This window comes from Elephantulus edwardii, unplaced genomic scaffold (genome assembly GCF_000299155.1).
Source record: "Elephantulus edwardii isolate Elephantulus edwardi_28Jun2011 unplaced genomic scaffold, EleEdw1.0 scaffold00074, whole genome shotgun sequence".
NCBI lineage: Eukaryota > Metazoa > Chordata > Mammalia > Macroscelidea > Macroscelididae > Elephantulus > Elephantulus edwardii.
The window spans coordinates 13,965,144-13,989,657 of record NW_006399824.1 but is presented as its reverse complement, the minus strand read 5'-3'; the positions used below and the strand labels follow the sequence as shown (position 1 = coordinate 13,989,657).

General features: G+C 41.0%; 1 protein-coding gene across 2 annotated transcripts in view; it reads left to right on the top strand.

The window, feature by feature from the left end:
* The window catches only part of ARID5B (AT rich interactive domain 5B (MRF1-like)), a 249,592-nt gene that overhangs the window by 133,369 nt on the left and 91,709 nt on the right, over nt 1-24,514 (top strand). For both annotated transcript variants that reach the window (XM_006889028.1, XM_006889029.1), the window contains one exon: nt 3,618-3,848. In XM_006889028.1, the coding sequence (XP_006889090.1) occupies nt 3,618-3,848 (231 nt within the window). The remainder of the gene's footprint in view (nt 1-3,617; nt 3,849-24,514) is intronic.

Genomic DNA, 24,514 nt, shown 5'->3' with positions numbered 1-24,514 from the left:
TCCAGCCTCCCAGATAATCTGTTCTGCATATAGATTGAAAAGGTATGGAGATAGGATACATCCCTGGCATACACCCTTCCCAATTTTGAACCATGCAGTGTTTCCTTGCTCTGTTCTGACGACTACCTCTTGGTCCAAGTGTAGGTGTCACATAAGCACAATCAAGTGTTCTGGGATTCCCATTGTTCTCAGAGTTAGCCACAGTTTGTTGTGATCTATCTAGTCAAACATCTTTGCATAACCAATGAAACACAGATAGACATCCCTTTGATACTCCCTGCTTTCAGCCAAGATCCATCTAACATTAGCTATAATATCCCTAGTACCATGACACTTTCTAAACACAGCCTGCACTTCTTGTAGTTCTCTATTAATGTGCTATTCCAGTCATTTCTGGATAATCTTCAGAATCTTGCTTGCATGTGATATCAATGATATTGTTCGATAATTTCCACACTCTGTTGGATCACCTTTCCTTGGCATGGGAACAAATAATGGAGATATTTTGCTATGATCTTTTGAACTTGAGCATACCTAAGAGTTACAACAGGTTATTGTTTTCATCGTCTGTAGGTTATCTGAATTGCAGTTTTTCCACCTCTAATTGGGGAAATTTTAACAAGCAGTACTGCTTCTAATGAAGTTAATGTGAGATACTATAGAGATAGCTATGAGAATGAGTTTTGCAAATTTCCATGTTTTATAGTTAGTACCCAAAATAGCAGGGAACTCTGGAGGGCCTAGTGATAACTGTGGTGCGATCCCAAAGGCAAATGGTTTGAATCCACCAGCTGCTGCATAGGAGAAGGATGGACGAACAGTATCCTCCTGTGTGATCTGCTGCCTCTAAAAATCCCCTGGACGTTCAGCTATGGGCTGGTTCCGACTCGACAGTATACAACAATAAGACATCCCTGGCAATTCTGGAAAAGTAACAGGAGTAGCTAAATTGGCCCCATATTATCTTCTAGATCCTGGGTGCTGAGAAGAGAAGGAAGGCTAGAAGTATATATTCAACAGTGGTGAAGAACAAAACCCAATCTAAGTAAACTGCTGAAACTTTAGAACAATCAACCAAGCTCAGCCCTAGCAGTTCTAGTTTTCAGCGTTTTCCAGCAGTAATAGCCAATCTTAGGACTTGTTTCTGTTACCTGGGTTCAGAAGATGCTTGCTGGCTGGCTGTCTTCAAGTAGGAAGAGAAAACATGATTAATATTTCCAGAACCATATGAAGCAAAGAAAGAGAAGTGTTTTGAGCCAGGATGAGAGTGGAGAAAGGCCATTTTCAAGCACAGAATATGGTCCAGGAGCTGACTCCACGTGGCAGAGAGCATTAGGAAGAGATTAGAGGTGGGGTCCTCATGCAAAACAAGAGAACAAGATAAGGAGAGCAGAGGAATAGAAAGTCATCTGAGTGGTGAGTCCAGATGATAATCTTCTACCAGGAGGCTAACTTTGAAGCATCTATTCATTCTACCTCATTTAACCTGAAAAAACACCACTTTCTCTATGTCATTTGAAGAACACTTGGGAAAACTGGTCTACATTCCCCCCCATTACAAAAAGCCAGTCGTAAAACCAAGGTAGAATTTAGGAATCCACAGGTATTTGCACAGTACTTAGATATGCAGGTGCTGCATCATGAAATGAGTAAGTCCCAAGGGCTGGATGTCATTCTTAGCTGCCTCATCTGCCATGTCACCCATGGACAGATGGAGTGTAATGATGCAATTGGCAGGGCAGGGACTGCATCTTCATGTGGCAGTTAGATACTCTGCAGTTCTGACAGTGTTTGGTGAACCTTTGCATTAAAACATTTTGAATTTTAATTATATAGAATGCACTGCTCTGAACCTAAGAATTCATCTGATATCTGGAAATACAGTAAAAATCTTAAATTGACATGTCTTGGGACGTATATCGCTACTTCAGGACTCTTTCATTTGGAGATGTGCCTCCAATGGAAGCATAATTGCCTCTTAATTGACTGTGTCAGCTGATGAAGTGGCTACCCGCAAGCCAGGCAGCGATCTAGGAAATGTAAACTGCTCAAAGATGCCATCTTGCGAACAACGATACATCTCTATTTGCGATGAAGCTTGCCAGACTGAGGGACTAAGTGGACATAATTAGAAATACATCTGGGTATTGGCCTCCTCTTGGAAAAAGTCTCCTGCACACCTTCCATCAGTACTGGTTATGTTCTGTCATTATGTTCTGTCCTTGCTCATTCGTTTCCCACTGGTTACCAGATGGCCATGATAATGTTGGTATCCTTAACAACTGTCTTGTGCAAGTCCCTGCTGGATGGTAAAGCCTCAAAATATTGAGCGCTGTTCCCTTTGGAGAAGCAAGTGACATGGCTGGGAATTGCTTGCAACTGTCCTGATGGTGGGGTTGAAAAGAGTGATGGTGAGCAGAGCCATGGAGCCTGAATTCAACTGGACGTTGTGCAGGTGGCAGGCTACCAAAGAGAGGGTGTTTGTCACTTTTCAGGCTTAAGATGCAGAATCTGGCTCTTAAAAATGAGCACAAAATAAAGTGAAATGTAAATCACCTTGAAGATCATTGTAAGGGAAACGGTGTTGAAGTTGCTGAAAGGTCTCCTGTTTGTTGGTTCTGACAGCACACTCTCCTACAAGGACGCTTGGGGCGTCCTCTCAGCGTGCTTCCATGAGATGTGCCAAGTTAGCAGATGGATTTGAGGAACATTTGACAACAGGGGGTGAGAGGGTGGGGAGGGAAGGAAAGAGGGATATATCAATCAAGTTGAGATAGATCATGCTACAATAACAAATGACCCTTAAATGGTGACTGCTGAAGAAAGCAGAGGTGTTTTCTGCTCATATTTTACATCTCCTTCAGATCAGCCTGGAGCCCTTCTCCACATTATTGTCACTTCAAGACCCCACCACGGTCTGGGACATACCAGAAATCCAGAGCAAAGTAGGAAAGCGAGTATGGCCAGTCACACATGGGTTCTTAAAGCAGCCACCCCTTTCTGTCATATTTCTTGGTCAAAACTCAACTCTAAGGGATGAGTAATAAGGTCTTTCCACACACCGTCAAGGAGGAACGTGAATGCCCATTGATTTGCTCTAAGGCATCAAGGCAGTTATGATGTTGTTTAGGTCCATGGCCTCCTTCTGGGACCAGATAATTTTTCAGAGGCCCCAAGCAGTGAAGAGTTTCTAGAATTGAAAGTAAGAACCACACCATTAGGTGTAAAATACGTAGACAATGATGATTTGAATGCTTCACACTTGTATCTGGTTCTTTGACAAGTCTTCTGGTTCCCTGCTTGCTGGTCACCTCATTACTGCATAATCAGTCTTGGGGGGCAGCGGAAGGTCATCCAGTTCTTTTTCCCCCCACAAAGAGGTTACAGTCTGCAGGGAGCCAGAGACACTTTTTTAAAGAAGATGGATTGGTGAGGTTGAGTGTGGAAGACACTGGCATTAGCCAGATGGTGAGCAAGATTAACTAACTAGTAGAAGAATCCTGTGGAGAATTACATTTTTCGTTCCAAACCAAAGGTGATTATTGAAATGATCCCAGGGCCACAAAAGTCTTCTGTGGAGGGAAGAGGGTAACAGAAGTGTTCTCTTATCTCTCTAGGTGAGGATGAGGAAGAAACGAACGTGATAGTCCTCAGCTACCCTCAGTACTGCCGCTACCGCTCCATGCTGAAGCGTATCCAGGATAAGCCCTCTTCCATTCTCACGGACCAGTTCGCGTTAGCCCTGGGGGGCATCGCAGTGGTCAGCAAGAATCCACAGATCCTCTACTGCCGGGACACCTTCGACCACCCGACGCTCATAGAAAATGAGAGTATATGCGATGAGTTTGGTGAGTCTCTTATCTATTTACTCCCCCTCAACATGAAATGTAGAGAGAGAGAGAGAGTGTGTGTGTGTGTGTGTGTGTGTGTGTGTGTGTGTGTGTATGTGTGTGTGTGTGTGTGTGGCTGTTTTCAGTTCTTATGAAGAACAGTGCTAGTAGGAAGCAGTGGGCATTCTCTTATTAAAGCTGAATTTACCTCCGCACCCCTCCCAGCCCCTGAGTTATTGCTGCATAAGGCATCATTGCCTCCTTGGCAGCCTCTGTTTACCATGGCTAAAAGGTTATTATTTAGAATCTGTTGTTCAGTATTGAGTCTGAAGTTGCTAGGTCAACCTTGAAATTGGACTTTAGGACAGGAATCTTTACGTTAGCTCTTTCTTAAAAGGCTTTGGCGGTTGAGATACTGATCCGTCCCTTTCCTGCGTTATATGGGACTGTAAAAATGCAAAATGCAATGCTTTGCAGGCACAGACTGCTGGTACTGCTAGCCCAATGGCTGTGTCTCTCTGGCTGTTTGAATCTGTTGGATAAAGATGGACAGACTATTCCTATGTGATTTCCAACCTCAGAAACCAAATAGTCAGTCCTCTATGACTTGGTTCTAACTCAATGGTAATGGGTTTGACGTCTTTGTGATCTGCTGGAGAAAGAGGGGCAATCATCCCAGTGGAATTTATAGCCTCAGAAACCCAGTGTAGGCTCAACGATGAGTCAGTTCCATCTCAGTAGCAGTCAGGATGAGAGCGATAACTGCTTCAGTGATGTAGGGTGCTGAGATAGGTCAATCTTCATGCTCCTAAGTTTTCATAAACATACACACACACACACACACACACACACATAATCTTTACACATTAAAGATGGGCATACCCATTTTCATGCACACACACCTGCATACACACAAAATATCCTTACCTACCAGAGATGGAGATGTGCATACATGGCTTTATCAATGCCTCTGTGGAACTGACTGCTGTACGAATGGAAAGGGAAAGAAAGGAGGGGTCACCAGTTTGAGAAACCTTGTCAGGCCAGTCGAGAGAATTGTCTTCTCACAATCCCATACATGGGAAAGTGAAGTTGAAGAGGTGGGATAATATCCTTGGTTCTTAGTGGGCTGAACAGAGAAGTCAGAATCTCCTCACCAACTTTGCCATCACAGGGAAACAGACTCATAGCTGTCCTTCTAAAGAGATTATCAAGGCTGTAAAATTACACAGGAGATTTCCCATCTTTCTCTCGCAGAGCCACTGGTGGATTCAAACAACTAGAAAGGTACCCCCTTTGTAACAGTGCAACTCCCTATGGATCAGAGCTCCCTCAGAATCTCCTCGAGGTGTTTGATCAAACTGTGTATTTCTTGGAAATCTCTACTCTTGCAGAAGCATAGACACGTCCTGCCTTCACCTCGACCCTTCTCTGGGCACCACTGTCGAGTTGAACCATGTGGAATCCCACCCAGGGTCTGAGTGAAGAAGTTGTAGAGGGACAGCTGAGGGTTCTTGATTCTACTGACTAATGTGTGCCCAAGAATCTGTAGTTTGTCCATTATTCAGAGCCCTCCCTCTACTTACACATTGAACACTTGGGCATGGTTTTTGGGGTTTGTTGTAGACTCTCGAAGTTCTGTTCTTCATGACTTCAGCAGCTCTATTGGTGTTCAGAGATTATTAAGTAGGTGCGTGGGCATTGGAGATGTGAGAATGAAGAGATGGGGAGATGAAGATGTATACAAAGGAACTGAGGAGAGAAAGGAGGAGGGAAAAAAGAACTCTGAGCTCATTGCACCCTAAAGGCTGTGACTTTTTTTTTTTCACTCACTGACTTTTTCCAGCTGTTTTTTACAACTCTGGCTTATTAAATGCTGTCAGTTTTTATGAGTGTAACATTGCTCTGCAAGCTACTTCTTCCTTTTTCAAAGAACTATTTACTGTTATGTTTTTAATATTCAAGTAACATTCTTATTCAAGTAAATGAAGCTATCCAGTACAAATTTTTTTGAAACAAAAACAAACAACCCAACATTGTTTTTTCAGATGAGCATTCAAAAATTCTCCTTTTGCAGTCTGTCTTGGTACCGTTTTCCTTCTGTAATCCCTGCTTCCAAACCCTCCATCTTGCCTGCTGCTTTGCTGGTGTTCTAAATTCCTGACACAAACTGAAAGACTGTGTAAGAGTCTTCAAAATTAGATTTTCACAATGTAATGCAATATAATGAAAAAAAATGTTTTAACCTTTTTGGCTAATTTAAGAGTTATTAGTCATTGAGTTTCAAAGCTGTTGCATCAAGAATTGGTAAAAGAAAGAAGTTCCAATTTCCTAGTGATCTCAATGGCTGTGAAGAGTTACTAAGTTAATTTTAAATGTTCCCACAAACACAAGCATCTCACTTCTGAATGTTTTCCTGAACTCTCTTCTGGTTTGGCTAATTTTAATGCTGTTTTTCTTCTCCTTCAAGTACAAGCTTTCTTTTGGCCTAAAGATATTTTTAAAGAGCTGCTAGCTAGTCTAATAATCAGAATATTCTATATTTTTTCTTTTGCATTAGTATTTCAAATTCTCCTGCTACTTCCCTTCAAATAAATAACATAGCCTATTTTTACATGGTTTGAACACCTACCCCAACCTCCCACCCCTACCTTCTACTTTTGGGACCACATTGAAATTTCCAGAGAACACCCTTTAAAAGCCTCCAACTGGTTATAGTTAAGATCATCATGGGTTAAAGAGTTTGTGAAAACATGGGGTTGGGTTTCTCCAACCAACGTAACAGTTGGTGGAAGAACATAAATTTAATTAGTGACTAGCATTAAACAAATGTACCTAATATTAAACGCTGCCAGATGACTGAAGCACTCCTGTCCGATTACCACGGATGCCAGGGGGCCCACAGATTAATTTACTACACAGTGTATATTCTGTGCCACACATTTGGTGACTTCAGTAATTGGTCAAATGTAATTGAGGTAACAGTATGCCGAGGCTGTAAAAATCAAATTTTATTAGCCATATCACCAGGTGGATGAATAGCGGAGCTGATGGCAAAGCATTTATAGCATTTAGCAGCTACACCTTTGACACATGAAATTCATAAATTGCCATAAAATACCTCCAAGGCCTTCTCAAAAGGACAGTGTCTGCTTTCCTGTCATGGAATAATGTTTCTTTTATTAACTAATAGATTTTTTTTTAATTTCTTCTAGTAAATGGGAGCACCAAGCAGGGGAGGAGGAGGGGAGTTGTTCCAAAGAGAAAGAAAACATATTCCTTGCTTGATTTGAGGATTTAAAATCTAATTGGGGAAGACAGGATTAATGCACCTGAAAGGTTAACTAATGTTTCAAGAAAGTCAATGATTAAGTATTTGGTGAGTGGTCCAGACAGGAAGTGCTGTAGGAATTTAGCAAGGAGTAGGAGGGAGTAGAGATCGGGGTGGAGAGGGTGGTCAGGGAACACGTCATGGAAAAAGACAGGGTTTGATGCAAGTTTTAAAGGATTGAAGTAAGATATTATTAGAAAATTGTTGGAAATCTCTAGATTCCTTAAAGTTCATTTCTTGTCTCTATGTGTTAGCTATTGGCTTTCTTCACCATAGAGTCACTGTTGGTCTATTTAGGCTTATTCTGCTCTTAGTCAAAAATCTGAATGAGCTTTCCCCCTGTGGTTTAGTTTTATAAATGGTCTAATCCTCTCTCTATCAAAGGATCTGAGGTGGTAGACCAGGGCTGGAAGAAGCTCAGGCGGTGCCTTTGGAACTGGGGCTTCCTTTCCTGGACATGATGACCTCACATTGTACAACCCTTGGGAGTGCCCAGGTGATGTGAAAGGCTAGAAGCCCAGCTACTGAATGAAATAGTGGCAGTTCCATTGCAACCAAAGATGGCCTGGTGATTTTTAGTTTTTTGTTTTTTTTTTTTTTTAAAAAGAGCCATTTGAAAACCCTTTGGAGCACAGTTCCATGAAACATAGGAGTTGCTATGAAAGAACATCATTGCAACAGCAAGAAGCTTTTTTTTTTTTTTACTTATTATAAAAACTCAAAACTCATTGCTATCAAGTTGGAACCAATTCATAGCTGACATCCCAGTGGGTTTTTGGAAGCTACATGGGAGGAGATCACCCGTCTTTCCCAGAGATGCTGATGAATTTGAACCACCAGAGAGGCGCCATCTTTAGGATACAGGGCACCTCCCTATAAATTATGCTACTAGAGTGTCCTTATTCTATAGGTTACCTGATTTCTCTTATTGGCCTAGTGGGTGAGGAGTTGTGCTGCCATCCAAAGAAAGGCAGTTTTAATCTACCAGCTAGCTATTCAGAGGGCAAATGATGGGCAGTCATTTCCTATACTGTTTACAGGCTCTGGAAACATGCTTGAGGGTTCAGCTAAAACTTTGTTCTGACCCAGTGTTGAGTTCTCTGAAAATGGACTTGGCTCAGTGTGACAAGCTTGCTCAACTCCCCAGGTCACCCCCCTTCTACTCCCCTTTTAATGTTGTCCACTGAGTAACAAGTTTAATTGAACAATAAAAGTGAGGCTTTTAAATCTACCATGAGTTCCTGTAAATAAATTCTCCATGGAATTTTATGAAGCTGTTTAATGAAAAGTTTGATTAGAAACTATTAAAGAAAAATAGAATAGATGAAATTTCATCATTTAGTCCAACATTACAGTAGTGTCATTTTGATTTTTATTTACACTGAGCTATTCAGACTAGAGTAAATATATCCTAGTTTTAATTAACTATCCTCCTTACTTGGGAAAGGTTATTTTAGGCTTGAAGGGTTTTGATAGCATACCATCTGCTTTCTTCACTGTATTTTATTTAAGCCCCTTCCTTGCTTACAGCACTGTGCAGTGTCTAAACCTATGACATAAGCATAAATTGAATCATATTAATGGTGGGTGATTGAAAAGCTTCAGCTTTGACATCCTGTCGGCATTCTTCCATCTTGTCAGTTGCAGAGCTCTTAAAGGTAATGCCTTCTCTTCTTAGCACAAGAGAATTGACTATTTTTAAAACTAAAGCAACGGACTCCCCGTGAAAGCATTATGAAAATGGCTTGCATTGCGCATGCAATTAGGAAATGAGACTGTAATAACAATGAAAGGGAAGTGACACTATAGATGGCAATTTTTCTTTCTATAAAAACCTTTACCTTATGCATAATTCCTGTCACCATTTGTCCTGCTAGAATTCCCTAGTGCGAGGCATTCTCTGACATCCTCTCCCACCTTGCTTTTCCTTTTTTTTTCTTTAATTATTTGATTCCTCAGATGTAATCCTCAAACTCTTGTTTCAATTGTGTGGCTTTTTCTGTGCTATAGAGAAAGCACACAAACACAAATATTTTGTCTCATTTCACTGCTGGGACAATGAATTGTCCGCAGGTTTGTAATGCATGTGTTTACATTCATATCACACAGATTGATTTCACATGTGTGAAGTGTCGACAGCCAAATTCTAAACAGAGGCACAGACAGTACCCCAGATAAATGGATAACATTAAGGTACTGGCTTCCATCAGAGCAGTGTAAGGTGGACCCACAGTGCAGAAAGGAGGTAAAATCAGTCCTTAACATTGGTGGGACTAAATAGAATAAGATAGGGTGCTGAGTCTGGGCTTTGGGTTAGAAAGAGGCATGAGAAGTCATGCTTCCAAGCTCTTTGGCAGTTGGGGTGTATGTGTTTCTTGGCCAAGAGATGAGATGAGGTTGAAGGAAGGATGTGGTCACTCTTTCAAAAAGTATACACACAAGCTGACCCGTCATGTTGGCACTTGATCTACATGCAGAACACCAGGAGCTTTGATCTTCAATAAGAAGACAATATCTCTATCAACACAAAAAATGCATGGCTTCCTAGAGGAATAACACAACATAGGAAACCAGTTTCTAGGCTAACCCAGAGCTCCTCCCTTTGTAGTGGTTCAAATCCACCAGAGACTCCATAGCAGAAAGATGGGAAATCTCCTGTGCAATTTACAGCCTCCGAAACCCAGTGGAAGATCAGCTATGAGTCAGTTCCAACTCAAAGGCAATGAGTTGAGTTGTGCAATTGCTAGGGTTGGGGTGAAAGAGCCAGACTAATTCAACCCCACCATTGTCTTCTCTCAATCTCTGGGCAGGTTTCTCACTTTCCTCATCTGTAAAAGCGGATAATACGAGCCACTTCCCCAAGTCTCATTTGCTCTTTTCTATTTGTATTAGGCCTTGGACATTTTGTAGTAATCACATAATAGTCTTGATTGTTGGATAACAAAAGAAACCAGTTCTCTACAGCTCCTGGACTCTTCAAAGAACCTTTATGGAAAAGAAAATTGTCCTGCTTTCTACGATATCTTCTTAGGATGGTTTCTTGAATCTGTACTGAATTTTTCTTTTCCATTTTCCTGGTGGATAAAGTAATGACATTACAGACTCTCCCACACCACCAACTAAGGAAAGAAAGACACAAAAAGGAAGAGGAACAAAAGAAGAAAAATAGAGGTAACCCTTGGATTTCAATGAAAGAAAGCTCAAGACATGTAAAGTGTTTTTGAAGCGTACAGGGATGAGCTAGACTCTGCCTCTTCCCTTCTAAACATCACATGTTTTGCTGGAAATGAAAGGAAAGACAGTTGTTTTGCTAAGGATCCTGGGAATCAGTGAGTAAACATTTTCCTTTCCTTGCCAAAGTAGGTTCCAGAGTCACAGTGGATTTTGATATCAAATAGCTTTGCTCCTGGCCTCTGTCCTCATGGAGGTTTTTGCTGCCCGTCTGCCTGCCGTGCCCACCGATCCCCCCAAAAGATAACGAGGCAGACCTTTCACTTTAATTTAAGCCAAGTGGGAAAGGAGTTGTGCTTCGGATATATTACTGCTTATGCAGAAGACCTCAAACTTCAGAGAGCTCACTTGTAGGACTCCTTTGTCTTCAAGGATTTTTTTTAATCAGTGGAGAATGATATAACTAAGACCATTCCACTCTTGGTACCTTCCCCTTGTTTTATGTGCTGCTAAATAAGGGATAGAGAGAATGTTATGGTCTTCATACATTGTAGTGAAGCAAACTCAAATAAATCTGCTGGTAGAGGAGTATCATGTGTCCTCTATGTATATGTAATGATTAACATATGGGCCAGGCTTCCAGGACAATAAAATACAAGGAGCATTGAGGAACAGACCTGCTTAGACAGGGCCCTTGGAAACGCAGGGAACCATCTCCCTTGGGTGTTAATGAAAAGAATTTTGATGTTGCTACTGTAAATTAATTTACAGAGTCATGATATACAGAATGGTAGTGGATTAGTGGCTTTCTTTTCTATTTTGGGAACTTGAAAGGAGGTTTTAAAATAACTTTGGACTACTTTTGTAGCTGAGTGGACTCAATGGGTTATTAAAAACTATTTGGACCCACGGGTACAATAAACTCTTGTTCACCCCAGAAAAAAGTATTTGTGTCTATATTGGATAATATTTCACCTAACATTTCATCCAGAAAAGCAAGAAAGTTATATCCATTACATTAGCAAGATCAACATATTCCTCTCTAGGGTGAAATGGATATTCTTATCAATTAAAAAACACACAGACACACCACAGGAAAGAGCCAGGTCATTGGGGGGAAAAAACCTAAAACCCTCACAAGTTTAGGAACGGGGAAATGAGGCTCAAAATAAGCCTGTGGTCACTGGATTTGTAAAAAGCCTCTTGATAAATGAAGATTCTCTCTAGTCCTCTTCATTCTGTCCTGCCAAGGGGGCCTGGATTGATTTAAGTTCCTTAGACTATATAGTGAGTTTGTCAGAATATGGTCAGAGCCTAACACAGTCACTGGAACTTGGTACAACCATGCCCGTTTGTTCATTTAATCAGTGTTTATTACACACCTCTGTGCTGCAATCCCGAAGGCACATGGTTCGAATTTACCAGTTGCTCCACAAGAGAAGGATGGACAGTCTCCTCCTATGTGATTTACTGCCTCTGAAAACCCACTGGAGGGTCAGCTATGGGTTTGTTCCGACTGGAAGGCACACATCAACACCACGTGTCAAATACTCTCCTGGTCTCCGGACGGTGGATTCTAAACAAGATGGAAAGACCTGCTCTTAGAAGGCATATTTGATAGTATGGTTGGGTGTGGGAAGATCAGATGGAGACAGTCACGGACTTTGCCTCATCGGGTTGTTAAGACAACCAAATGAGTTAACGAATGAAAGCAGTTACAGGATACGTAACACCAACCAACAAAAACTACTGCCTTGAATTGATTCCAACTCTTGGAAACCCAAGTTCCACCAGAATCCTAAGGCTTTATAGGAAGAGACTGCCTATCTGGCTGGTGGATTCAAACTGCTGACCTTCCCATTAGCAGTGCAACACATAAGGCACTGTGCCATCCTAGCTCTTTAGATGATATGTAGCAAGTACTATTTAAGTGTTCATACTCACTGTTAACCTAATATTCTATTTCCCTCTGTATCCAACACAACCATACCCACATGCTGGACTCGTCATAGCATAGATCCTCAAAGGGCACATGCACAAATCTTCATACCTGTACAGAGAGTAGTGTCACTTATTATGAAACACTATTTTAAAATTGGAAGCAGGAGTGGCATCCACTTCTGAAATGGCTTGACTCTGGAAACTCTATGAACAGTGCTCAGGTCTTTAACTCATAGGGTCGCTATGAGTCGTCTACGACTTGGCAGCACTTAGCAGCACTAATAACAACATTTTAAAAACCATCCATTTATCTAGAAATACTTGTATCCTTTTGCCAGGAATGTGGTACCCCATTTTCACAAACTTAATTCCTTTTCCTCACTCATGCCATACCGTCAATGTCTCTAATTCTGACCATCTAACCTCCTTAAATCCAACTCTATACCATAATCTGTTGTGCTTTTATATTCCTATCATTCATCACTGTTTGAATCTTTACATTCTTATGATCTGTTTCCCCATTCCTACCCTTACTACCATTTAAGCTTACTGAAAGCAAGGAACTACTCAGTCCTGTTCATAACCATGTACCCGATACCAGAATATACTTGGTGATTGGGACAGTAGGCATGCAGTCTGTTTGTGTAAATGAAGGGGTGTGTGCATGATATCTGACAATGTCATAGTTAGTCCTATACTGTGGAAGAGGACACTGAAACAGAGCGTTATACAGCTTAAGAATCCAGCGCTATTGAGTTGATTCTGATGCATGGTGACCTCACATGTGTTGGTGTAAAACTGTGCCTTCTAGTGTTTTTACTGGCTGGTTTTTGGAAGTAGATCATCAGGTCTTTCTTCTGAGGTACCACTGGGTAGACACAAACAGCCAGCCCCCCTCACGGTTCCTACCACTTAGAGCTCTGGTAGCCTAGTGATAAGATGCTGTGCTGCAATCCCAAAGGCACATACTTCGAGTCCACTAGCCACTCCATGGGAGGAGGATTGGCAGTCTCCTCCTTTGCAATTTACTGCCTCTAAAAATCTGCTGTCGAGTCAGCTATGAGTCACTTTTGACTTGACAGCACATAATAACAAAAACACACCCAGAGACTTTATTATACAGCTGTCAAGTAGTAAAACCAGAATTGTAACTTAGTCTACTCAGCCACCATGGTCTTAAATATTAGACTAAGCTGCTTCTTGATGTGGAGTCTACTCCAAAAGAGCCTGCAGGCTTCCTAAGATCAGGGCACCCGGTCACTGGATGAGGAGTGGACAGTAGTTTTTGTAGAATTGAAACTGAGGATCTGGTTTGCATTGTAAGGGGCAGGGAATTAGAGGGTGGGGAGGGGAGGAAATCACCAGGATAATAAAGGTTGGTGAATGGAGTAGAGGTGTGAAGGAATTGGGAAGATCCAGGAGGGACTTAAAAAGACAGGATAATAATAGTCATGGATCAATAGTGATTCATTTTATAAAACACAATGTAAAAAAAAAAGCCACAACATACAAACCGCCACACAATGGACATGAATGACAATTTGAAACACAAGTGGATATAGGAATGTGTGACACGCAGTATACATGAGTGATATACAGTATATACAAAAATTGTATGCAGACCAATTTAGAAATAAAGTTGAGATGGAGGGGAAATAGCTGATCATAAAAAGTCCAAACCTGGAAGTCTCTGGATTTGGATTAAGGACCTTGATGTCAGCCACCATCATCTCTCATATTTTACTAATCTTCCCACTTCAGCTCTTGCTGCCCAGAAGTCCCTTTTCAACACAGAATGCGGTGCCCTTCTTCCAGTCTCCCACTGATGACCCATCTTGGGATAGACAGAGATGTGAGGCCCTTTGAGGAGCTGGCTGGGAGGACTTAAAAGTTAAAGGGGGAAGATAGTAAACTGCACTGTGTTCTCACTGCCTCTCTCTAAGACATGCAATTGTGATGCTGACAGGACTTTCATAATACACCTCGCTGCAATTTTCTGCTCAGAATGCATTGGCTTCCCCAACTTGGCATCCTTCTTTAATGAAAAAATTACAGGTCTAATTTCAAAAAATGAAATGTATGCAAGCTTTCCTGCCCCTGTCACTTCTTTATGCCTGTAGCACATAAATCATTTCCCTTTTTAAAATTAAATTTCACTTGCCATGATTTGGTAATGGGTTTTCAAAGGAGGCGGAGTAGCCAAGCACTTGGCACCAGAGCTGCCTGCTCAGGAAATATTCTCATTGCTGGCTGGCGTGGGCCTTGATTCCATCATCTGAGCTTTTTGCTTCCTTTGGAAATTGCCTAGAAATTCTCTCCCTAATAATCTCTTGTCTACATGGCAGAATTGGCTCTCCAGGCACCATCTTGGAGGACTAAAGAGCAGATGGGATTTGGGCAGAAAAGAATATTGGTGAATTCTAATATTGGTGCCAATTCATTAATTAACTGAGCATCAACTTTACTTGAGGCACAGCTCCAGACACAGCTGAGTTATGTGACATTACCTCTGTTCCCAAGATATTTTAATAACTTGATTGGGTGAAATAAGGGAGGACCAGTGGTCCACTACAAATATGTTATCCAGTCCTCTTAACAATCTTGCTTATTCCCCACCCCCCCAAGAGTGACTCCTGAGAGCTTTAGCCCCCTTCAGCAAGGGTCACAGATCTAGCATGTTGCTGAAGAAATGGATGTACTTTTCTGCTACAAAGTGAGAGGAGCATTAAGTTGGGAGCTATTTGGAGGTTCAGAGGAAATGATACCTGTTAGTGCTTTGTAAATAGGAAAGTTTGATGTATAGTGGACACAATACGCACACTTCTGAGGGCCAAATGAGGTGGAGTTCAAGTTGTTAGAGTTACAGCATGTGTGAGAGAGGATCCTACCAGTCAGAGGGAGCTTTTTGGAAGAAGTAGCTCTTCAGTGGACCTTGAAGATGGAGAAGATGTAAAAAAAAAGAAAAGAAAAAGGAGGATGTTATTTCAGGCAAGAAGGTAGAAAATACTGTTGACTTTGAAACTCAAAGAAAGAGGTCATTTCCCTAGCCATTTACAACATAAGCTCCTGAGACCTAGTCTGATGAAGCCCATCAAGGTTGGAACCCAGGAGAAGCCTCTGGAAGGAAAAATGAGCTTGTATATTAACTTGGATCTTTATCATGGGTCTCTAAAAGGGAGAGGAGGAATATGCCACCTAGGTAGTAGAGGTTAGAAGAATGAAGTGCCTGCTTAGTGTATAGATTGAAAGAATGGCTTCAGAAAATCACCTGTAACCCTCAACTCTCATTCCTTCATAAGCATTAGTAATTTTTCTTCTGCTTGGTATTAAATTTAACATTTTATTCTGGTCAGTAGATTCTAAGCTCTTTGAGGGCTAAGAGTCATATCTTTCTCATTTATCTATCAATGAATGTGTTTGGAAATTGTTTAAATTTGCTGTATTCCAGAGGGCTTCAGACTTCCATTACTGCTTTTCTTAGAGTCAAAGGTTCTGTTTGTACTTTCAACTAGAGTTTATCGCTAGTTGATTTAATTCACAGGTGAAAGTGTTAAGCTCAAAGAAACTTGGAGTTTTCTTGTAACATTTACTAACCTTTTAAAATGAGGAAAACACTCATTGATCAATGTCTTTGGTGGAAGATCATCAATTTGTTATGAATCTTCACAGATCCTGAGGTCTGTGTCTTCTAGAAGCCTGTGTGCTTTCTGAAAGTGTCAGGAGAGTATTTAAGACAGGACAGATGGTAACCTATATCCTAAAGTCATTATGTTGAACTTTCCAACCACAGATAACGAAATTCATTGTGGAAATCAAGGAGAGGAGCTAGCTGGGCCATTAGCCTCTGCGACATTGACAGGTTCTAAGTAACGTGAGGTTTAGGACCAAGTCCCGTATACATCACAGCTCAGACTGGAATCATTCCAGATAATCTTTAGGAAGAAGAAACTTAGCCAGTAGACTCTCTTCATTATGAATGAAGTGCCATCTTGGTGGGTGGACTCAGGCCCTGAAGATATTTTGTGGATCACCAGTGATCTCCATGTTATTCCTAGTTTTATTTATTCTATGTTTTACTGATTTAGATACAGTCAATCAGAGACATTGCATTTTGTGCATGTGCATTTTATTTCACTCATGTGTATTGTTTTCCCCACCTTACAAAGACCTTACTAATAAATACATTCATGAAAGTGTTTACGCTAGCTACTTCATGTATCATGCTTTATATCCTCATTTTAGATAGTCAGTTTCTCATTTGACCCTCCCTATCCAACCAGTATTCTGCAGGAACAAGCATGTCCCTTTTGTTGAAGAATCTTCTGTTCAGTCTGGGAACTTTGAGCATCTGCATCCATAAACAGAGTGCTGTCCCGAGCGGGGCGTCAGGTGGCAGCAATCAGCTCTGGCTCACAGCATGGATCATCTTCTCTTCATCTGACTGGGTTCTAGTCAGCTATCCCCAGACATCTGTGGCTAGGTCCAAATGGGCGTGAGCTGCAAACTCAGCAGTCCACACTTGTCCCTTTGTTCTGGATCACTTGATCCCTTCATTCAGACCTACCTTTTATCGGGGGCCAAGTCAGTAAATCAGGGGTCCTCATGACTCCCTACAGCTGTAGATCTTTATGGAATCAGGTGGGTTCAAACCTCCACTGTTTCTGTTAGGAGCCCAGTGCTTAAGCCACTATCCTAACAAGGTTCCTTGCATTTGAAATGTTTTGACAGGATATTGCACACAGTCCTAGAAAACTGTAACAGAGCACTGCCTGTAGTGCATCCCTAGCACATAGAAAGAGGGAGGATGTTGATACTAATTGGTTCTTTTGAGACTTATCCTCACCATAGCACAGATGACAGGTAGAAAATACTTTTTATACTACAGAAAATACATTTTATTTCATGGTTCTAGAGGGGAAAAAGGAAGTTGAAACGTGTCAAGTTGAGAACAAACCCAGTAAGTACTGCCCGTTAAGCTGTCTTACTCTTTCTCAGTGTCATATACCTGAGTGATGGAGAGACCTCTGGGGAGTGGCGCCATCACTCCCGACAGCCTGGTGGCTGTGCTTCCTCCCATCAGCTCTGCCGTTCACACCTCAGAGGAGGACTGGTCTTAGTGTAGAAGGGTGTTCCTCCTAATTTCCAAAGTTGGAAAGTTAGTGGCTACAATGTTCTTGTAGTTGTGAAAAGATTAGCATGAGAATCAGACACCAGATTTTAAGCCCATACACTTGTTTAATTGTAAACTATATATACTAAATCAAATGCCATTTTATTCACTTTTATGTGCACAATTCAGTGACATTAATTATGCTCACTATGTTGAGCATGGCCATGGGCTGACAAAAGAACAAACAAATCTGTCTCGGAAGCAGAGCTGGAGCACTCCTTAGGAAAGGAAGACCTTGTGGTATATAATTTGGGCTTCTTATCAGGAGCTGCTAGTTATGGGTGAAGGGCATCATGCTTCGAAAAGTAGAGGGCCGGCAAAAGAGAGTAAGATCCTCAGTCAGGTGGATTGACACAGTGACTGCACCAAGAGGTTTAAGCTCAGCAGAGATTGTGAGACGGTGCTAGATTGAGGGGGCTTTCATTCTATTGTACACAGAGACACGATGAGTTGGAGCTGACTTGATGGGCAACCATCCTCATCCATACCTAACACAAACTTGGTGCCCCTTAAGCAGTAACTCTCTTTTTCTTTCTCATCTGCCTCTGATCACAGTTAATAAACTTTGCACTCTTTCTTTGCCTTTTATATCATTATGTGCCATTGAGTCACCTGCAACTCATAACATAAAATAGCTGCGAAGCCTGCCTTGCCCTGAGCCAGTCTGACTGATTCTGACACACCTACCCCCATTACCCGAGTTGCTATGTCGTTCCATATCAACTGTGGTCTTCCTTTCTTGCAGGCTGTCCTTCCACCCTTCCAAGCATGATGTCTTTCTCGAGGGACTGGTCATTCCTGGCCACGTGCCCAAAGTATGTGAGACAGAACTTTAAAATCCTTGCTTTCTAGGAACAATTGGTTTCATCTCTCCAGAACTGTTAGTTCTCTTGGCAGCCTATATGTCCAGTACTCTTCTCCAGCAACACAACTCAAAGGCATCAGTTCTTCTTCTGTCATCTTTAGTCACTGTCCAGTTCTCTGATGTATAGCAAGTTATTGCAAAGACCATGGCCTGAATCAGGTGCACCTTAGTCTTTAGGCTGACATCATTGCCCTTTAGCACTTTGGAGAGGTCTATGACAGTAGATTTCCTTAATGAAATTAGTATTTTGACTTCCTAACTGCTGGTGCCATAAGTATTGATTGTGGAGCCAAGAAAGCTGCAAGTGTTAACAATCTCAGTTTCTTCTCTATCTCGCAGGTGCTGCCATTTGCCAGTGGTCAGCATCTTTGTCTTCTTGATGTTGATCTTCAATCCATATTGAAGACTATACAATCCCTGACCTTCTGCAGCAAACGCTTCATGTCTTCCTCAGTTCCAGCCAGCAAAGTTGTGTCATTTGCCTATTATAGATGTTTATATAAATGCAATCATATAACATTTGTCCTTTCTCTCTGAAGTGCTTCAGTTAGCATACTGCTTTGAAGTGTCATCCATGCCATATCATGTATCATAACTTCATTACTCTTTTTGGTCTGAGAGATATTCCACTGTATGGCTATACCACATTTTACCTCTGCACTTATCTGTTGGTGGATACTTTGGGGTTTTTCTAGTATTTGACTCTTGTGAATAGGACTGCAGTGAACATTTCGATACATGTGTCCTGTGTTGCTGCTTTTCAGTCTCTTGGGTGGATTTGCTGGGTCATAGAGTAATTCTCAAAGTCCCGAGGTGATGTAAATGGTTTGTATTGGACCACCAACCAAAATTTACAGTTGAAAGCCACCCAAAGAGGCCTCAGGATAAAACCCTGTAATTCTGCTTCTGAAAAGCCACAGACTTGAAAACCTGTACAATACACATGATCGTGGAGAGTTAGAATCAAATGCAGGGCAAATGGTAATTCTAGGTTTTAACTTTTTGGCGAATATTCCTTGCCCTTAATGCCAAACAACCTGCTAAGTGGTGTTGATGAATGTATACCATTGCTGAAGAGCATGACATCGTGTTGGCAAGATTCATTCTAATGGAACGGAATGCTCCCAGTCCCTCTCATTCCTTTTCTATAGGATTTCAAGGAAGATTAAAAAAACAACAAAAAAAACCAAAACCCACTCTAACTTATTTTAAAAAACCCAACACAGCTCATATGTTTTTCAAAACGTTTTTCTCATTATGAAATTATTTCCATTATGGAAAGTACAAGTATAATAATAATAATAATTGCCACTCTTCTGTGAGCAAGTACCATATGTTAGACCGTCTGGTAGGCCCTTTACGTACATTATCTTGCTCAGTTCTTCCAGCGCCTCTATGCTGTTGGTGTTAGGTGCTTGCAGATGGATTCCAATCCATTGCAACTCTGCATACAACAGAATGATTGCCCAATACTGCATCTCCTTACAATTGTTGCTCTTTGTGTCTACTGTTGTAGCTACTGTGTCAATTCATGTCATGGAGAATTTTCTTCATTTTTGCTGATCCTGTACTTTACCTAGTGTGATGTCCTTCGCCAAGACCTGGTCCCTCTTGAGTGTGTCCGAAGGAAGTGAGATGAAGCCTTGCCATCATCAACCCTTCAAAGGAGTATTCATCTTAGATTTACTCATCCTTCTGGAAGTCCATGATGGACAATATTCTTTGCCAGCACTGTCATTTAAAGGCATCAGATATTCACTGGTCTGTCTTATTCACTGTCCAGCTTTTGCATGCATATGAGAAATTGAAGCTTCCGGGGGTTGGTAAGACACATCTTAATGCTCTAAGTGACATCTTTGATTTTTTTAATACTTTAAAGAAGTCTTGCGGCAGATTTAACCCAATGCAAACTGTTGTTTGATTTCTTACCCGCTGCGTCCACAGGCATTGATTGTGGAGCTAAGTAAAAGGAAATCTTTTCTCACAATCCTTTTCCATTTTTCATGCTGTTACTTGTTGATCCAGTTGTGAGAGTTTTTGTTTTCTTGGTATTTAAGTGTAATCCATATTTCAGGTTGTAATCTTTGAAGTTCTTCAATTAGTGCTTCGCATCCTCTTTGCTTTCAGTACAAGTTGGTCAACTACATACCACAGGTTGTTAGAGTTTTCTTGCAGCCCTGATACGGCATTCTTCTGCATATAATCCAATGTCTCGAATTCCCTGCTCAGTCTGAATAAGTATGCTGAAAAGATACAGCCCTCAAGCACACCTTTCTTGATTTTTTTTTTCTTTTTTTTACCTTTCTTGATTTTAAACCATGTAGCACCCTATTATTTTGTTTGATTAACTGTTATAACACTATAGCAAAGTTCATATTAACCATTATTTCACAGATGATGAAGCCGAAAATTAAAAAAAAAAAGTCTGAAGTCTCAATACTAGTTGGTGGTCAAGCAGGATTCCAGTTCAGACCTGTCTGACTCCACAGATGGTATTCTTATCTATGCTTTTACAGGACCTTCTTAAGTATCCCAGATGATCTCATCAATGTTTATCTATTCCTTTCAGCTTTTCCTACTGGGAAATGTCTTCTAATTTACTTGAAACTATTTCATGCATGTGATTTTATCTGAAAACTTTAGTTACTACAAAATAAGCATTTCACCCATATTGCTATACCATTTTTATAACAGAACTTCAATGGTTGTATAATAGTTAAAATTAATTTATCACAGTTCCTGTTGGAGTTTTAAACTGTTTCCATCAGGGTGGGTTTGTTGTTTTTTTGTTTGTTAGTTTGTTTTTTTCAGTCTGAGTCATTACGTATAATTAACGCTGTGATGAACATCTTTGTCCATGAAACTATCAGCACTCCTGATGATTAACTTAGGAGATATTCCAGGAATCTCTTGTTAGCAAAATAGTCTTCTTACTAAGCAATACTCAGAGCCAGCTATGGGCTTGTTCACAGTCAGACTTGTGTCCTGGACCTTCCAAATGAAGACTCGGCACTTCTGGAAACTCTAAGCCCAAGAGCGAGGGACATTTCTTAAGTGAAGTTTTGTATTAGGTTATAAAGTGTGTTCATGCAAAGGTGTTTGGGGTTTTGTGGGTTTTGTGTGTGTGTGTTATTAACACATCAGTCACCAACTACAAATTCCAGTTATTGGTGCTCTGGTGACCTAGTGGATAGATAGTGGTGGTGCCAACCCAAAGGCCCACAGTTTGAATCCACAAGCTATTTCATGGGAGAAAGATGACCTGTCTCCTCCTATATGGTTTACAGCTTCACAAAACCTTCTGGCTATCAGCCCTGAGCAGTTCTCAGATTATGTCATTTTTTGACATAATGGTAATGAGCTAGTTTACTTAGTTACCTCAGAACTAAAAAATGCATTGCCTTCAGTCATGTGACCCCTCCCCCCCCAATTTGGTCATGGCTGACCAATAGTTTAATTTCAACAACAGATCTCACTGTCTTTCAGTTGGCTTATTTGCCATTGGGTTCAAGATTGCCCATCTTTCTCCTGAAATTTTAGTCAATATTCATAGGTAATCATGCATGCTAAAGACTGAATTGGTAACTCTGGTGGCAGAGTCTAAGAGGTTGTGCTGCTGAGCAAAATGCTGCTGGTGGTTCCAATCTCCTAGTATCTACGTGGGGAAAAGATGTGCAGTCCCTTCTCATGTGATCGACGGCTAGCCCAGGAAACCCAGTGGAGGGTCAGCTGTGAATCGGGTCTGATCCAAAGGCAGTGAGTTTTTAAGAGATTGAGATCCATGATATCGAATGCCTCCAGTTGAAGTCGTTGATGGTGAGTAGTGGAATGGAAGTTGACCAAGGAATAATTCTCACGGCAGCTCTTCGTTCCTTGATTGCTTTTCAAGTCATGGAAAAGAAAGTGGAGGGGATTGTCCAGCAGTTTCTGGTGGTAAGACTCACAGCAGAATCTAGGAAGGACTCTATTCTTCGAGTTTTTACAGAACCAGCTAGGCTTAGTCTAAAGTAAAAACAAACCAACACTCATTTTGTCTAATCTTGGTTTAAAATGCAAAAATATTATGTAGGAAGGAGGTGCTTTATTATTATTAATTACTGAGAAAATAAGAAAAAACACAATATAAAAAATATTTTACTTGGCATCAAGAATACACCTGAGTCTCAGGCTGACTCTTACAGGTAATAGAGGTTTGAGGATGTAGACAATCTCTCTGGAATCTCATGGTTTATTTATGTAATAAGTCGGACCAGATTTTGGACTTTTTGTGGACGTTGAGCCCCTTTGTTCATGTAATGAGAGCTGTAAATATTCTCATAAAATTATGTGTGTAAACATCATCATCATAATGACTCTAAATGGTATTCTTAGCAAAAATGAAAACAACAAGTGAATGGAGAAAATTCTGTATATACTTTTACAGTTTCTTAGACTGGTGGATCCTTGGATTAGGGACCTTGGGCTTTGAACCTTGAAGACACTGTTGGTGTCACTTGCATCAGTGACACCCAAACATTTGCTCTTCATGATTTTCCGTGAACTTTCTGCTTTATAGTTAGTACAGACTATTTCCTGAGAGAAATGATCAGTTAAAAAGAAGTAACTTACTCTCAAAATACTCATTGCCTTTGGGTTGACTCCAACTCACAGTGGCCCTTCATCTGGCTTCTGAGGCTGTAAATCTTAATGGAAATGCCAGCCAGACCCAATGTTTTCCTGTGGTTTTGACTCACAGTGACTTTCCATCTGGGTTTCAAGGTTTGTAAATGGTTATGGGAAGAGACTGCCCATTTTCCTCCTTCTGATCAGCTGGATTAGAACTACCAGCCTTTCTGTTTACAATGCAACATGTAATCCATGCCACCAGGGCTCCTATATGATGGTAGCTCTTACTTTTTATTGTTGACTTACAATAGACCAAACACCATAAAAACCTACTTCTGTCAAGTTGAGTCTGACTCATAAAGGATCCTCCATTAGGATTCCAGGGCTGTAAACCCTATATTCTGAAGAGCTGTTGGTGAATTTGAACCACCAGAGACACAATATTTTGGTTACCAGTGCAACGTACTACAGAATAAGCCACCCCAGAATCAAGTTAGATACAGATGTATTTTTATTTGGTGGCCTAATCCATACGGAAAAGCATGTGGTTTGAATTCACCAGCTCCTCCTGTGTGATTAACTGCCTCTGAAAACCCACTGGAGGGTCAGCTATGAGTCGGTTCCAACTCACTAGTGCTCAGCAACAATCGACTATAGTTGTGCTGCTAACTCAGAGGCCACGCCCTTTAGTGATTCAAATTCACCAGCAGCTCCAGAGAAGAAAGATGGACAGTTTCCTCCTTCCATGTGATTTATGGCCTCCAAAAACTCACTGGAGGGTCAGCTATGAGTTAATTCTAATTCTATGGGCAATGAGTTTGCATTTTTATCTACGCTAAAGGAACCACAGTGACATAATGGGTTAAGTATTGAATTGGTGCCCAGAGATGAGCATTTGAAACCCATTAGCAGTTCTTTGGGAGAAGGTGAGGCAGTCTCCTCCAGGTAAGATTTACAGCCTCCGAAACCCGAAGGAGGGTCACCATGAGTAAGACTTGACTGGATTACAGTGAGTTTTGTTTTGATTTTAATGGATTTCATTAAGAACAAGCACAAGAGTCTAATACATATGATCTATTCAGACAATGTTTTTATAATACCATTGTTTATAAAACATTATTTCATACACTCCTAAAAGGAAAAAAACCCAAAACTCATTGCTATCAAGTCAGACCAGCTAATAGCTGGCCCTCCTGCTGCTTTTCGGAAGCCACAAAGCACACAGGAGGAAATTGCCCAATTTCTTCCAAGCAGCGGCTGGTGGATTTGAACCACCAAACAGGCACCACATCTAGATTAGCAGCTCAAACTTCCACAGACAAGGATACCAGAGTTCCCTAGCGTGTACAAAGCATTGTTGATTATAGTTGTAAATTTCTATCTATTGGAACGTCACAGATTCTGGAAAACATTAAAATGTGATGGAAAAAAGTGTAGATCTTAAAATCATTGAAGTTCTATCCTTTTTTACTTTATTTTATTTTTTTTTACAGAGGTTTTGGATTTCCATTCCATTCATTGCCACAATTTTCTCCCTGCCCACCCCTCCCCACCAGCTCACGTCCCCCTCTGAAGAGAGGGAAAAAAAAAAAGAAAAAAAA